Source organism: Lutra lutra, chromosome 10 (assembly GCF_902655055.1).
Source record: "Lutra lutra chromosome 10, mLutLut1.2, whole genome shotgun sequence".
Classification (NCBI taxonomy): domain Eukaryota; kingdom Metazoa; phylum Chordata; class Mammalia; order Carnivora; family Mustelidae; genus Lutra; species Lutra lutra.
This window is the reverse complement of record NC_062287.1, coordinates 79,764,469-79,779,145: the sequence shown is the minus strand read 5'-3', so window position 1 is coordinate 79,779,145 and position 14,677 is coordinate 79,764,469. Positions and strand designations below refer to the sequence as shown.

The 14,677-nt window shown below is 36.1% G+C and overlaps 1 protein-coding gene across 2 annotated transcripts in view; it reads right to left on the bottom strand.

Annotated features, from left to right (window-relative positions):
- ANO3 (anoctamin 3) overlaps nt 1-14,677 on the bottom strand; it is a 419,176-nt gene that overhangs the window by 169,206 nt on the left and 235,293 nt on the right. For both annotated transcript variants that reach the window (XM_047690759.1, XM_047690760.1), the window contains 2 exons: nt 13,800-13,994; nt 12,668-12,739 (listed from right to left, as the gene is read on the bottom strand). In XM_047690759.1, coding sequence (XP_047546715.1) covers nt 12,668-12,739; nt 13,800-13,994 — 267 coding nt within the window. The remainder of the gene's footprint in view (nt 1-12,667; nt 12,740-13,799; nt 13,995-14,677) is intronic.

The following is a 14,677-nucleotide window of genomic DNA, read 5'->3' as shown; positions in this document are numbered from 1 at the left end:
TTCAATCTCTTTTTCATGTGTGTTCAATTTACTACAGAATCTATAACAACTTGGTCATTAGTAAATCATAGGAGTTAACTTAAAAAGGAAAAGAAAAAAGATGGACTTTTATTTCAAAAAATCTGGATCATAGTGACATAATTTTTTAAATTTCCTTTTATTGTTAGGAATGTAAGTATGTTTCCCTTTCTTCTTGTTTTTCTTGAAAGTATAGGGAAGGATTCTTCCATATATAATAATAGTTCTCTTTTTTCCTTTTACTATTAGCAAGATTGCAAACTCCTGTCATTGTAATGTAAATTTTCCTTTCCTATCTTGTCTTTTACAAAATGTCCCTATGGTGTTCCTATGTTAGAAACAAGAAACCTCTACTCTTACTGAGTTAACATACACTATTCTTGAATATAAAAATGTCTTAACTTAGTTTGTATTCTTTTGTTAAATACTGGATTTTTTCTCACACTAACTTTATACACAATATTCCTGTAACTAATGATTTGTTTTCTTTTTCACATGGATTGCTAATTATTTAATTGCTAGATGTATTAGGTATTCTTCATTCATTAAATCGATATATTGAGCTAGATCCACAGTGTACCAGAGACTATTCTACTTTGAAGGGAGTAGGAATCACAATGAACAAAAATCCTTACCCTCATGAAGTTGAAAGTAATAAAGTTAAGAAAAGAACAAATATAACCCCTATCTATTAAATGATGATATGGTCAATTAAAAAAAAAAGAGGGCAAGGAGATAACAGGGAGGACAGCAATTTGCAATTTTAAATGAGGTGGCTAAGGATGGCCTTCCTGAGGTAACCTGGAGCAAAGATGTCAAAATGTTAAGTGAACCTCTGTAGGAGAGCATCACCGGCAAAGGGTACAGCAAGTGCAAAGGCCCTGAGGTGGGAGCATGCCTTTCTTATCTGTTCACAGACAAACAGATTAGTGTGACAGGTAAGGAATGAACAAAAGTGAAGGTGACAAGGTATCAAGTTAAAGTGGTAATGGAGCAAGTAAGAACATATGAGGGAGGGCTTGGGACCATCAGAATGATTTTGGTTTTCATTCTGAGTTAAAGAATGCCATTGGATGAATCTGAGCAGAGTAAATTTGAGCAGATTTTAACAAAGTCACTCTGTCAGCCGACATGAAAATAGGCTGAAGGGGCCAAGGCCAGAGGCAAAGAAGCCAGGTAAGATTTATTGCAATAATCAGGTAGAGAGGATGTGCTTTGGGTCAGGGTGGTATTAAGACTAAGAAATGGTCAAACTGAGGATTTTTTTTTTTAAAGGAAAACTAACAGAATTCTATTTGCTATGGCATCTAAAAGAGAAAAATCAATAATAATTTCAATGTTTCTGGTCTAAGTGCTGGGAAGGGTGCCATATTATTTCCACATATCATTTGACTAAATCCTTTACAAGTATTGTTACTAGCTTTTGGTACCAGTGAGGAAATGTAGGCAGTTACCTAGGGTCTCACATTTGGTATGTGGCAGAAGAAGAGCCTAGGAAATCTGGCCCTAAATCTTACATTCCTAGCCACTATGTAATACTGCCTCTTGTAGTATTGGAAAGACGATGATTTAGGAAACTTTGAAGACATAAAATATTCACAAGTTAAAAAAAAAAATCTGGGTTACATAAAAATTGTAACATATTTGTTGAATAAAAAAAGGGTAATCTCTAATTATAAATATAGCTTTCTAGCCTCCTTCAGTTAATGATGATGGAGACAAATATTAGTATCCTAATAGATAAGGATATAAATTGTCAACAAAAAAGAAATAAAGATGAGATAAATTTAGTAAAAACTTACTTATTTTTATGTGGTTTAATGGCCTCCATGCCCAAGAATTTAAAATTAAAAAAGTACTATTTTATGCTAGTACATAGTTTTTTGCATCTTTCATTTTTAATTAAAAATATCCATTGCTGATAGGACACTAGGGAAACTGATAATAGTCATTTGCTTTCTGTACCAATATAAATTAGTAAAATTTTTGGAACAAAGTGTGTCAGTATGTGTTACGGGCACAACTGGAGAGGGATCCGAAAGTCATCAAAAAGAAAAAAAAAATCTGTATTCACAAGAATGTTTCCCCAAGCCAATGGATAATAAAATACAGAAACAATTACCACTTTAATAAATAGCAACTCCATTCTTCCAGCTAAGAGGCCAACATCCTGACTCCTCATTTTCTCTTTTACCTTATGTCTGATCCTTAATTAAATTCTGCTGAGTGAGCATAAAATATCATTTTTCTGCTTTGCTTTACTCTTTAGCACATACCCGTTTCTAACATGTAAGATGTTATCTTTATTTATCTTCATTTATTTACTGGCATAGAAGGGAACAAGTGCAAAGGCTCTGTGGTGAGAGCATACTTAACATCAAGGAACAAGTGCTGCTGGATTGGAGGGTGAGGGTAGGGTTAGAGGGGAGGGACAAGAAGTGGTCGTAAGGGGCCAGATGATGCTTACACAGTGTGCCATAATGCAGATTATGACTTTTATTTGGACCTACAAAAATACTGAAGTGTTTTGAGTAGAAGTTTCATGTAATTTAATTTAAGTTTTAAAGGGGCCACTCTGGCTGTGGATATGAAAATCTGGAATAATAAAATCTGTTTCAAGGATTAAATGAAATAATCTATGTGATTTGTACATATAAGGTATTGAAGAAATATACATTTTTTTCTTTAATCTTTCTTTAAATTCACAATTCTAGTAATTAGGAATCTACAAAACTAATCATATAATTTGTACCTACAACTAGGTCATATCTTCCACTTCAAAGCTTAGGTAGATAGGAAATAATGTAATTAACGAGAGTATGCCAATAAACAATTTAAAAATTTAATTTACACCCTCTTCCAAGCATCAGTAATATAATTTATGATGAAAACTTGTTGAGATGAGTGGGAATCCATTAACTCTTGCAAATTTTGTTTGCAAACCAGTATCAGTTCAAAACTCAAGGGGACCAATCAAGGTAGCAGGCTCCTATGATTGTAACATAAACCTCAGAGCAGCTCTCAGAATGGAATTTTCATAGACAAATTATTCCAGCTCAATTCTTCTTTATTTTAATGCCATTTCATTACTTTGCTACATTTTAATATAAATGCTGGAGCATCTGGAAATTGATGAGGTAACTGTTAAGGCAATTTTAAATATGTGTGAGTGATCTTATTAGTTGGCCTCTACTGACTTCCAACAGTGTGACCATCCCATACATTGCTAATGATATTGTGTTCCAGGATTGCCAAAGTAGTTGGGGCTGATGACTAAATAATAATAGTAATGGCTTAAGGTTATTTTTATTCTTTATAATTTACATACACTAAAAACCACTGAGCTGTACATTTAAAATTGGTGAATTGTATGGTATGTGAATTATATCTCAATAAAGTTGTTATATTAAAAAAACCCAAGATTCTCAAAGCTGAAAAAAATCATTTAATATGTTGAAGCAGGGAGCCTGATATAGTGAAAAGAGAACTAATGATGATTTCAGCAAACCCAAATTAATTTTTTTGTATTAATTAATGTGAATTAATATATGAATATTTCCAACATACATTGTCTTATTTGCATCTCACAAAAGCTCTTAATTCAAACAATCCTCATTTATATTATAAAGAATCAAACCATAATATTGATATCTCCATTTCATAAATCAGGAACGTGAGGCACAGATGGTGTACCTTTCTACTGACTGATGGAGTTAGTACCTGATCTGACTGCTAATAAATTCCATTATTTTAAAATTATTATTCCACCAAAGTTTCCTATGAAGAACAAATCTAATGGTCCATATACGGTTTACTCAGTGGTTAGAATGTGGTGATAATGAAGATCCAGACTTAATCATTCTTCGCAGTTCCTATACTGCCTATTTCTCCCAACACTCGCATTGTTCAAAAGTCCTGACGCTAGCCAGTCACACTGAGGGTATGGCCAGAGCTGTATTCAGTCAACCCCATGACTAAGCAGATCTTGAAGATAAATGCTTTCCACTGTGTCAGCATGCCAGTGTTTATTCTATCCACATCTATTGTTTCATACATTCACCCAATCGTCAATCATCCATCCATCATCAAGTAGACAGTATATATTAGGTAATATGAAAAAGATATAAATAGCCATTATTATCATCTAGTGAACTGAGTATAACAGTATTATAACCAAAGTGCAATAATAATAATAGGAAGTAGGAAGCATCTAAATGGATATTCCGGAGGACTTCCCGTACGAATATTGTTATAAAGGGATTCTCCTGCTACTTAAGAAGAGTCATAGCTATTAAGTCTTTAAATGCTCTACAAAAGGTTTGTCAATATGGCTTACATGAAAAAGTGTAACACAATTAGATTAGGTCTTCACTAAGAAAAATAACAGAACACTGATTCCTAACTGGTGGGGAAAATCACATTAATAAATGACATCATGGAAAGCAAAGGAGTAATGGAGAGTAGATTCTCCAAAGATATGTCTGTCAGTATCATTTCATCCATTCATCTCTCCTTTCAGTGACCCTAAAAATACTCTCTACACACCTACTACATGCTGAGTACTATTCTTGATTCTGGCCAGTATGCACCAACAAGACTAAATCTCTGTCCTCTGGAAATGGAAAGAGGGAAAAAAAATAAATCTTATAATTTCCAGTAATACCTCTTAAGTCAAGATTAGGAGACACAAAGTGAAGCTTGTATGACTCTGGTTTCTCTCAGTGGCGGGTCTTGGGATAAGAGCAAATTTATCATGAACAAAGAACAAAAGAGGACTGGCATGGCTGCAGCTCTGTAAGTCAAAGGAAGCATTAGCAAATGGTCTAGAGCTGGAGCAGGCCCAGACCTCATAAGGCCTCTGAAGGCTCCAGTAAAGAGTTTACTTTTTACATGAAGTGGAAAACTGGGAGGGGACTGAGTAGAGAAATGATGATATTTCATTCTCCTCTTATGAAAGCTTCATGTAGCCGCTGTATGGAAAACAGGCCATAAGGAGGCAAGCATCAGAGCAGAGACAACGAGGAAGGAAGTCATGATGCTGATCTACCCAGAGACTGAAACATTGGACAAAGCTTGTGGCAGCAACTGCTCAACAGTGTCAGGTTCCGAAAATAATTGGAAAATTGAGCCCAGAGGACTTACATAATGGGTTTAACTAACAACTAAAAAGATGTACAGTGACTGTGAGGCTGTCGCTCCTGGAAAACAATCTGTTCTTTCAGTGTAATTCCCTTATTTTTGTGATTCTGAAATAGGCTGGTAATATTACTATGAAGTTTTTTTAATGCCATCTTAATATGAAATGCTATTTGAAAAAGCTATGAAAAATTATTGGAGATTATCAAGTATCATAGAATGAAATCAAAATCACCGTGTACTCATTTGACCGTAATTGTTTTAAGAAATAAAATGAACACTGCAGCAAGCTGAATGATTAAGCTCACAGAAAGCAAATTATCTTACCACTCTAATATAAATCACTTCCTAAGGGAGTCGCTTCATAGCATTAAGGAAATGATTTCACAAGATTAGAGAGATGTATATTTTAGTTGGTTGGACTCAAATTATGTTGGTTTTAGTAAGCCCTGATTATTTTACTTCAAAGTTATCTGTTTTTACTGCAGCATGAGTGTGAGCAGACTCAACCATCAGTCACTTGTTAATATGGATGTCTCTGTCCTTGTCATTTTATAGAATACTAGCAAGAGAAAGGATGGATGATTATAGCAGGGCGTCCAGGACTGATAGACAAGAGTATCGTCACATCAGGATTTCAAATCCATTACATGGATTGGCACTTTCCAGAATAACAGTGTGTGTGTATGTGTGTGTGTGTGAGAGAGACAGAGAGAGAGAGAGAGACTGTCTGTCTGTGTGGCTGAGGGCACAAGGCAGAATGGTGTTTTGGCTCTGTGAGCTGTTCAATGAAAAGTAGAATTCAGAGCACCTGGGTGGCTCAGTCAGTTGAGTGTCTGACTCTTGATTTTAGCTCAGGTCATGATCTGAAGATTACAGGAACCAGCCCCATGTTGGGCTCCCCACTCAGCGGGCAGTCTGCTTGAGGATTTCTCCCTCTCCTGCTATTCCCCCCGACCTCTCTCTAAAATAAATAAATCTTAAAAAAAGAAAAGAAAAGAAGACTTAAAGGCTCACAGACAGCAATATAAGGAATGACGGAAGAAAATGGAAGAACAGAATGCTAAACTCCCAACCTGATTAGCCTTCTTCAATCAGTCATCTCCCAAATATACTATATCATGCAATGTTAACCCCATCTTTTACTGCTCGCAGCCTCATACTTATTAGCATTGCAGAGCTGGTATTCTACGGACATCACTAACCACCTTTCATCTCCATAGACTGTGATTCCTACTATGATGATTAAGGGAGAAGATGAAAGATGAAGACTTCCTGGGTTAAAAATCTCAACTCTCCCTTGGGGAGATGTACGGCATTTGGCAAGTTATTTTATCTCTTGGCCAATCAGGTTCCTCAGGTATAAAAAGAGGCTAATAAGAGTACCTAATCCAAAGAATTGTTAAGGGAATTAAGTGAGGTAAGGCAGATACAGAGTTGTGTAATAAGTGTTCAGTAAATTATTGTTATTCCACTCTGCCATAAAAATCACATTTTGGTGATAATGGTTAGTGAAGATATCTCTGAGCCTAGCAAAATTTGGGGTAAAAGATAAGCTTAATGAGTGAGTGAATAAAGCGATGAGCAGATATTTGTTGAATCTCTATGATGTGCTAGGAGAGTGATGGAGTTATGGCTCTTCATTTAACTCAATAGTCTTGCAAAGTATGGATCATTAATTCCAATTTATAAGATTACTGAGGTTCAGAGTGGTAAATAATATGCCACAGTCACACAGCTCATAGATATAAGAATGGGAATTTGACCAATGTCTGGCTGGGAAAACAACATTTCATCCATAATATATTACAGTTATATCCTGTTAGGCAGTCTTAATGGAAATGTCCAGCTCTGAATCAACAGGACCACAAATGTTCCTTCCTCCATAGCTATCATTGTGAGGTATACTTATCCTCAATGAAACACTGACTACATGCAGTTAACTGTGCCACAGCACTGATAGTCTCATGGGGCAGTTCAAAGTAGTACACTGTGGAAAAAAAGTACGGGGGGATCCTGGGTGGCCCAGGTGGTTGAGTGTCTGATGCTTGATTTTGGATCAGGGTGGATGGATCAGGATCCAAATCATGGATCAGGACCCATGATTTCAGGGTCGTTGTGACCAAGCCCCACATTGGACTCAGTACTGTGTGTGGAATGTGCTTAAAACTCTCTCTCTCCCTCTCTTTCTACCCCTCCCCCCACACTCATGTGCATGTGCTCTCCCTTTCTCTTGGAAAGAAAAAAAAAAGCCATTAATTAGATGTATCCATCAGGTTCCAAAAATTGTATTAGGGCCTGTTGGTACTTAAAAACAAGTACCAACAATCAACACTGGGTTGTTAACCAAACCAATGCTAGAAGCTGGCAGTCTGCACTCTAAAAGCAAAATTAGAAAATGTAACTTCATTGACTTTAAAAGGAAGGATGTATTGCTAAAACACTCATGCTTCATTTAATTACACTCTTGGTATATTTGACATCATTTTGCTTGATGTCTTCTCAAAAGGGATAAAATCATATACATTTTAGATATGCGGCTGTTTCAGAAGGAGTACTTTCCAGCCAGATGTTACACCAGGATGGATTCTTGGAATGCTTGGTGATGGTACCGTCAGCGAGAGCTGCATTCTCACATTCACTGTAAAGGGAAATACCTCGTGTGTGCATATTTACCCCTTCAGAAGCTGTGACAATTCCCTAAGTTGAATGAATGGTAGATCGATGCTGGGTGTGCTAAAGTATTAACTGTGAGGTACAATGCCTGAAGAGACAGGAACACAGGTCAAGTGTGTCAGATGATTGGGACACACTAGAATAAGGAGAGAAACATTCATGGAGTTAGCATATCCAATTACATTAAGCATTTAGAGAAAATGTTAACATTTGTAATGACACTATCATGATTATTTCACTATCAAAAATAAGATGCATAAAATTGAATGGAAAGGCTTGCATGGCTAGAGTTATTGTTAGGTTATTAACTAGTACTAGTTTGGGAAAATTATTATGAAAAGGGCTATGTAAACTACATCAACCGTATGGATATTTTGGACAAGGTTTTTGTTCTTATTTTTGTCTTATCAGAAAAATAACAATAGTAACCTCTTTCAGAATTAATTACCATGGGAAAGACCTTTGTACTCTGATTGAGTGTATTTGTTCTAATGAAATGCTCTCTTTAATACTAATGTTCTATATGAAATGAAACTGCTGGTGGCTGTCTTCTTTTAATTAGGAAACTTAATAAGCCAGCACTGTCTTTATGTCACACACACAAAAGTGAGTATTGTAAGAAACATGACTAATTTGCAGTAATTCAGAGTGCTATGATAAATAACACAGCTCATTGTTTAAAAAATTATGAAAAAGTATCTGAATAATGTCCTCAGAGAGAAATCAAGATACATGTTTTAGGCTAGAAATTCTTTTTTTTTTTCCCCCTAAGATTTTATTTATTTATTTGTCAGAGAAAGAGAGACAGAGACAGAGCACAAACAGGGGGAGCAACTTGCAGAGCATGCAATGAAAGAAGCAGGCTCCACAATGAGCAGGGAGCCCGATGTGGGGCTCAATCCTAGGACCCTGGGATCATGACCTGAGCTGAAGGCAGACACTTAGCTTCTGAGCCACCCAGGCGCCCCTAGGCTAGAAATTCTTAATTCTAGCTACATTTAATATTTGCCTGGGATACAGTTAAAAGTATGCATCCTGAATTCATTCCTCAGACCAAGTAAAACTGATTCCTGGGAGCTGAGACTCCGAGGTTTAAAAGCTCCTAGGTGACTTGAATGCATAGCCAGAGGTGACAACCACTGATGCAGGCGGTGCAGCCAGGCCACCAAAATGTTCACTGCTGAAAACTCAGCGCTAACCCTCTGAAGGTTATAAATAAATTCACTCTCAGCTTGTAAAATAAGTGTTGTAACAGATTGATATTACTCTTTGATAAATTCTGGCTTTCTTTTCTTTCTATTCAGTTTATGAATTACCAAAAAAAAAAAAAAAAAAAAAATTTCAAAGGCATTGCTCATGACCAAGTCTGGCAAGCTACAGATCTTAATGAAAATCTCACTCAAATGAAGTAAATCTTGCATGATAATAGCAAAAGGGAAGAGAGAAGGTTGAGTAAACTTAACTCCATTTATAGGAAAAATAAATAAAAATTATACTGACTACAAACCAAGGGTCAGGATAGAATCTTTCAATATTACTGTTATTCCAAATACTGGGTGACTATCAACCACTTTCAAGTTTCAATTCTGAAAACTCTCCATTGAATGTATGCTATTTTGACAGAAATATGAACAATTTTCCTTACTTACATAAAATTCTGATGTAAATTTATTCTTTACATATTCTTATTATATGATATTTGTATATATTGTTTAGAGGGGAAAAAAAAAAGAAAACACAGACAAGAAGAAACCACAAATAATTGTACCACATGAAGATACAACACTCTTAGCTAACATGTTTGTTCCTTTCTTTCTACCTCTTTTCCAATACGTTTTTAACTAAAATGAGGGGAGGTCTACATTTATATTTAAGCTATTTTTCCCCACCCAGAAATATGCCACAAAATGTACTATAGTACAATTACTAGAATGTTGAATTTTCCTCTATTCCTAAGTTAAGGCAGCTGTGAGGAAAATTATTTTTCATTTCTGATACTATTTTTTGGAATAGGTTTTTAGATATAAAATTCTATGCCAGGTCTCTAAAATAAATGTAGTACAGGTTTCATCCTGTTGTATAGGCTTATACAACAAAGTGCTATACAGGCTTATACAACAAAGTATCACACTGAAGAGCTGTGTATCATCAACTTGTTGGTAGAATAAAGAAACAAAGTTCAAGATGGCTGAATGAGCTTTCAAGTACATTTGTTGTCCCTTGCTCTGGAGACTTAACATGATAATAAATACTTTCTAAAGATACAGGCCTACAGTAGTTTTCTAGAAGCCAAAATTCTGATGTAAGAGTGTTAACTGATCATGTAGTTTAATCTTTTTTTTTAAAGATTTTATTTATTTATTTGACAGAGAGAAATCACAAGTAGGCAGAGAGGCAGGCAGAGAGAAAGAGGAGGAAGCAGGCTCCCTGCAGAGCAGAGAGCCTGATGCGGGACTCGATCTCAGGACCCCGAGATCACGACCTGAGCCAAAGGCAGAGGCCCAACCCACTGAGCCGCCCAGGTGCCCTGATCATGTAGTTTAGCCTTGATTTTGTGCAGAGGCAGGAAGAGAGTGAATCACCCTAGAGATGACCAAACTCAAAGATGGCAGGTAGACAAAGATATGAGTGAGATTCAGAAGTGAAAACCTGAAGAAAACTGAAGGTCTGACAATAAAATATGCAAGCACAAACTTTTTATCAAAAGAAATACAAAGAGCAAAAGCAGTAATGTGAGAATCAGAACTCTGGAGTATAGTCTTCAATCTGAGATTGGGTAGATCACCTACATAATGTCTCCTTAGCCATTCACTCTGTAGTGAGAGCTTTCCTTCCCTGAGACTTCTCCAAGTACCCAGAACTCTGACTCAGCCTTCCTGTTGTTTTTTTCTTAAATGTAAGCAGATGACCAAAGATCACCAGAAATTGTTGGAAATCCTACAGCCTAAAAGAGAATGACTAATGGAAGCAGGCAGAAAAATGGATCACTAGAACAACAGACTAAAACTTAAAAAAAAAAAAAAAAGAAAGAAAGAAAAACTCAAGAAATTACAAGTGTAATTAGAGAGATTAGAGATGTTATGTTCATGAAATACAACAGATGCTCTGAAAACGTTACATTCTGAAAACAAAAAAGACTTGGAAAGCAAATATACATATATGATCTTACCCTCCTCCCAACACACACACACACACACACACACACAGAAATGAAAAGTCATTTGGAAGAAAAGTGCAGGAAATCTTCCAGAACTGAGGCAGAAACCAAAATCATGAAATAAAAGAAAATGCACACACATGCACACACACCTAATCATAATGCTGTATAATTCTGTAACACAAAAAATAAAGATAATAAAAATTCACAGAGAGAAGAAAAAAAATCAATGGCAACAGAACAAGAATCAGATAGCAATTGGGCTTTTAGCAGTAACAATGGATGCTAGGTGACAGTGAATCCAGTCTCCAGATTTCAAGGAAAATGATTTTCAACTTAGGACTTTATAAAATACAATGAAATGTAAGAATGAACTGAAGTCATCTCAGACATACAATAACTTAGAAAGTTTGCATCTCACATGAGCCTTCAGAGGTAGTTTCTTTCTTACTTTCTATTTTTTAAAAAGATTTTATTTATTTATTTGACAGACAGATCACAAGTAGGCAGAGAGGCAGAAAGCCTCTCTGGCTGAGAATAAAGCCCTATGCAATGCGGGGCTCCATCCCAGGACCCTGGGATCATGACCTGAGCTGAAGGCAGAGGCTTTAACCCATTGAGCCACCTAGGTGCCCCTCAGAGGTAGTTTCTTAAGGATACACTCTGGCGAAAAAAAAAAAATGAGGTTGAAAACTAAGAAAGAGGAATATGTGGTACAGTAGAAACTGGCATTAATCCAGGTATCTAGATATCTAATGAAAAGTCAGTGAATACCAAGAATTTCTCAAAGAAGAAGAATGAATTAAAGTATATAAAAATTAGAATCTGGAACAGATGGGAATATTCAGAAGGTGAGATATTTTCTCCTCCCAAGGGAAAAAAAAATAGAGATAATCTAGGAAAACAAAACTAACAAAAGTTAGTGGTATAAACAAGAAAGTAAGTTTAGTGTGGCATGATTTTGAGTGATTGACGGAGGGCTGGAAAGCGGAATCAATTTGATCTTGACTCTAGGACTATGTAAGAGCAGCAGAGAGGTCATAACAACTTTAACTGTAGAAAAGAAAGTGATCCTGTAACTGCCAAAAGCATTATTTTCATAGTAATACTACATTTGCAAGTGGAGAGTAAAAAATACTCTTAAAATGTGATAGAATATGATATAAAGGTGTAAATATGCTATTTGAAGCAACAAATTTAATCAGCAGAGAGGTTTAAAAATTTAAATGATAGTGTAACTATGAAAAATTGAAGGGTTATGTAAATAAGCTAAATCTTCATCTAACACCACAGGGGGGTCAACAGACATTGTTGACATTTAATAAATCTAGAAATAGCAGAATTAATGTGCTTATTCATAGGGAATTGAAAGATATTTCCAAAAGCTCAACAGCAGAAAGTGTTAAACGTTTTTGGTTATGAGATTGTTGTTCATTATAAATTTTGTATCACTTGAATTTCAAACTGTACATGAAATACCTTAATCATTTTTTAACCTGAGAATATTATACTCATCCATCAAATATTAACCAACTGAGCTACCCAGGCATCCCTCATCCATCAAATATTAAAGACCAAACAGGTATTATTTTCTTAAAAAATAATATTCTAGATTTGAAGAAGACAGCTTACCTTTGGAGAGGGGGTAAAGGAATAAGGAAATACTCGAAACCTACTTACCTAAGCAAAAGTCACTGAGGTCAGCAAAAGAGCATTTGAGCACAGAGTCTTTTTTATCCTCCTCAGCATTAACTGGAGGGGAAAAAAAAAAAGACATCGACATTCATAGTTTTTGGAAATAAAAACATTAACATTTAGAAAAATGACTGTGACTGATGGCCAAGCATAAAGGAATTTTTTACGTTAATGAGTTGAAATTAGTTATTTAAAATTTCACTCAATAAGTGCAAGATACATCTCTATTATATTTCAATACCTTCATCCTCTTGAATAATTAGCCACTTTTCTTATTGGACATGGATGTAAGCTCTTATTTATAATTAGTAGTGATTTCACAGTGTTACTGAAAAGAGAATCTTGGTATTTTCATGTTAACCAGAGGAAGAAACAACCTCAAGGAATCATAAAGGAATGCATTCTCTTCAGACAAAAAAAAAGCAACTTACAGACGGATGGGGAAATAGAAACACACCTCATCTACTGAATAACAGGGGGCTGGGTTGTATTTTGACTCCTGGCTTTGTGAAAAGGAATTGTCTAAAAGCATAATGATGTCTCAGATGGGCAGATGTGTGCAGAAAGTGCCCAGGGCAGCCACAAAGTGTCTTTAATGTGGCATCCAGCTGGAACTTCCCTTTATTCCAGCCCTTTCGTTCTAAGGCTTTCGTGCCAACATTTGATTGCTAATAATTGTCCAACCACATCTTTCTACAGTCAAATCTTCACTGCTTTATTGTCAACATTACTTAAAATCTTTGGTGTTTCTTTTTAAGAAACTGAGTTTAGTACTGCTGAAATACTCTCTTCAGTTACTGGTTACAGGCTCTCTCCAGAAGTGATGAGACAGAAATTCAGGTAGCTGGTCTGTCTTCTCCTGCAAACAGGAAATACAAGCTCCAGGTTCCCACAAGGCTGGCTTCTTTCAAGGCAAGAAAGATGTGAAAACACAGCTAGCCAACAAATGTCTCCTGTCTGACTGGTGAAATGTTCTCCTTTCTATGCCAGCCTTCCTGCTAATGAGTGCTGTAAGTACTAATAAAATAGATGAAGGAAGGAAGGAAGGAAGGAAGGAAGGGTTTGAAAACACTTATTTTTTGCAAGTTGAACCAAAAAAGCAGGAATAGCTGCTCACCTGGCTCTGCTTTGTCCGAGGAGATGAAGGTTACAGAAGTGGGAGCCTGAGACTCACTCTCGGTGGACTGAAAGAGTGAGGTAGATTGGCTCAAACTCTTTGAGTAGGCGTAGCTCTGGGCGAGGCAAGGCAGGGATCTCCTGGATGGTTTCAACGAAGTTTCCTTTGTTATCTCACTCTTGCTTACATTCATACCTGCAAAATCAAAATGGCGAGTTAAGAAGTATATACTCGGCAAAAGTCAACAAATAATTTTAATTCTTGTGGTGGCTGTTTCAGGAAAGTACTTTTGAAAAGCACCACCTAGAGGCGTCTGGGTGGCTCAGTGGGTTAAAGCCTCTGCCTTTGGCTCAGGTCATGATCCCGGGGTCCTGGGATCGAGTCCTGCATCGGGCTCTATGCTCAGTGGAAAGCCTGCTTCCTCCTCTCTCTCTCCGCCTGCCTCTCTGCCTACTTGTGATCTGTCTGTCAAATAAATAAATAAAAATCTTAAAAAAAAAAAAAAGTACCACCGAGAGACCTGAACTAATTGAGTTAGCTTTGTTCATATTTTGTAAGGGAAAGTGAGAATTTTGTCAAATAGTCCAGAGGAATAAATAGCTTGTTTTCCAGTTGACCTTCCATCATTTTTTTTTCTCACAAGAAAAATGTTTAATATAATGATTCAAGATTCATATCATGGTAAGATATAAAATTGAATACTTTCTTGTGATATAAGTTGAACTTCTGCATTTTTTCCTATTTGACTTATCCTGCCATCTTTTTTCCTGTGCTTTCATAATTTTTAAGAGTTTGTATAAAAAAAAAAAACAACAACAACAACAAGTGGTGAAATTCATTTAGGAAGTTATGAGAACAATCATTTGATTGTCTTTGGA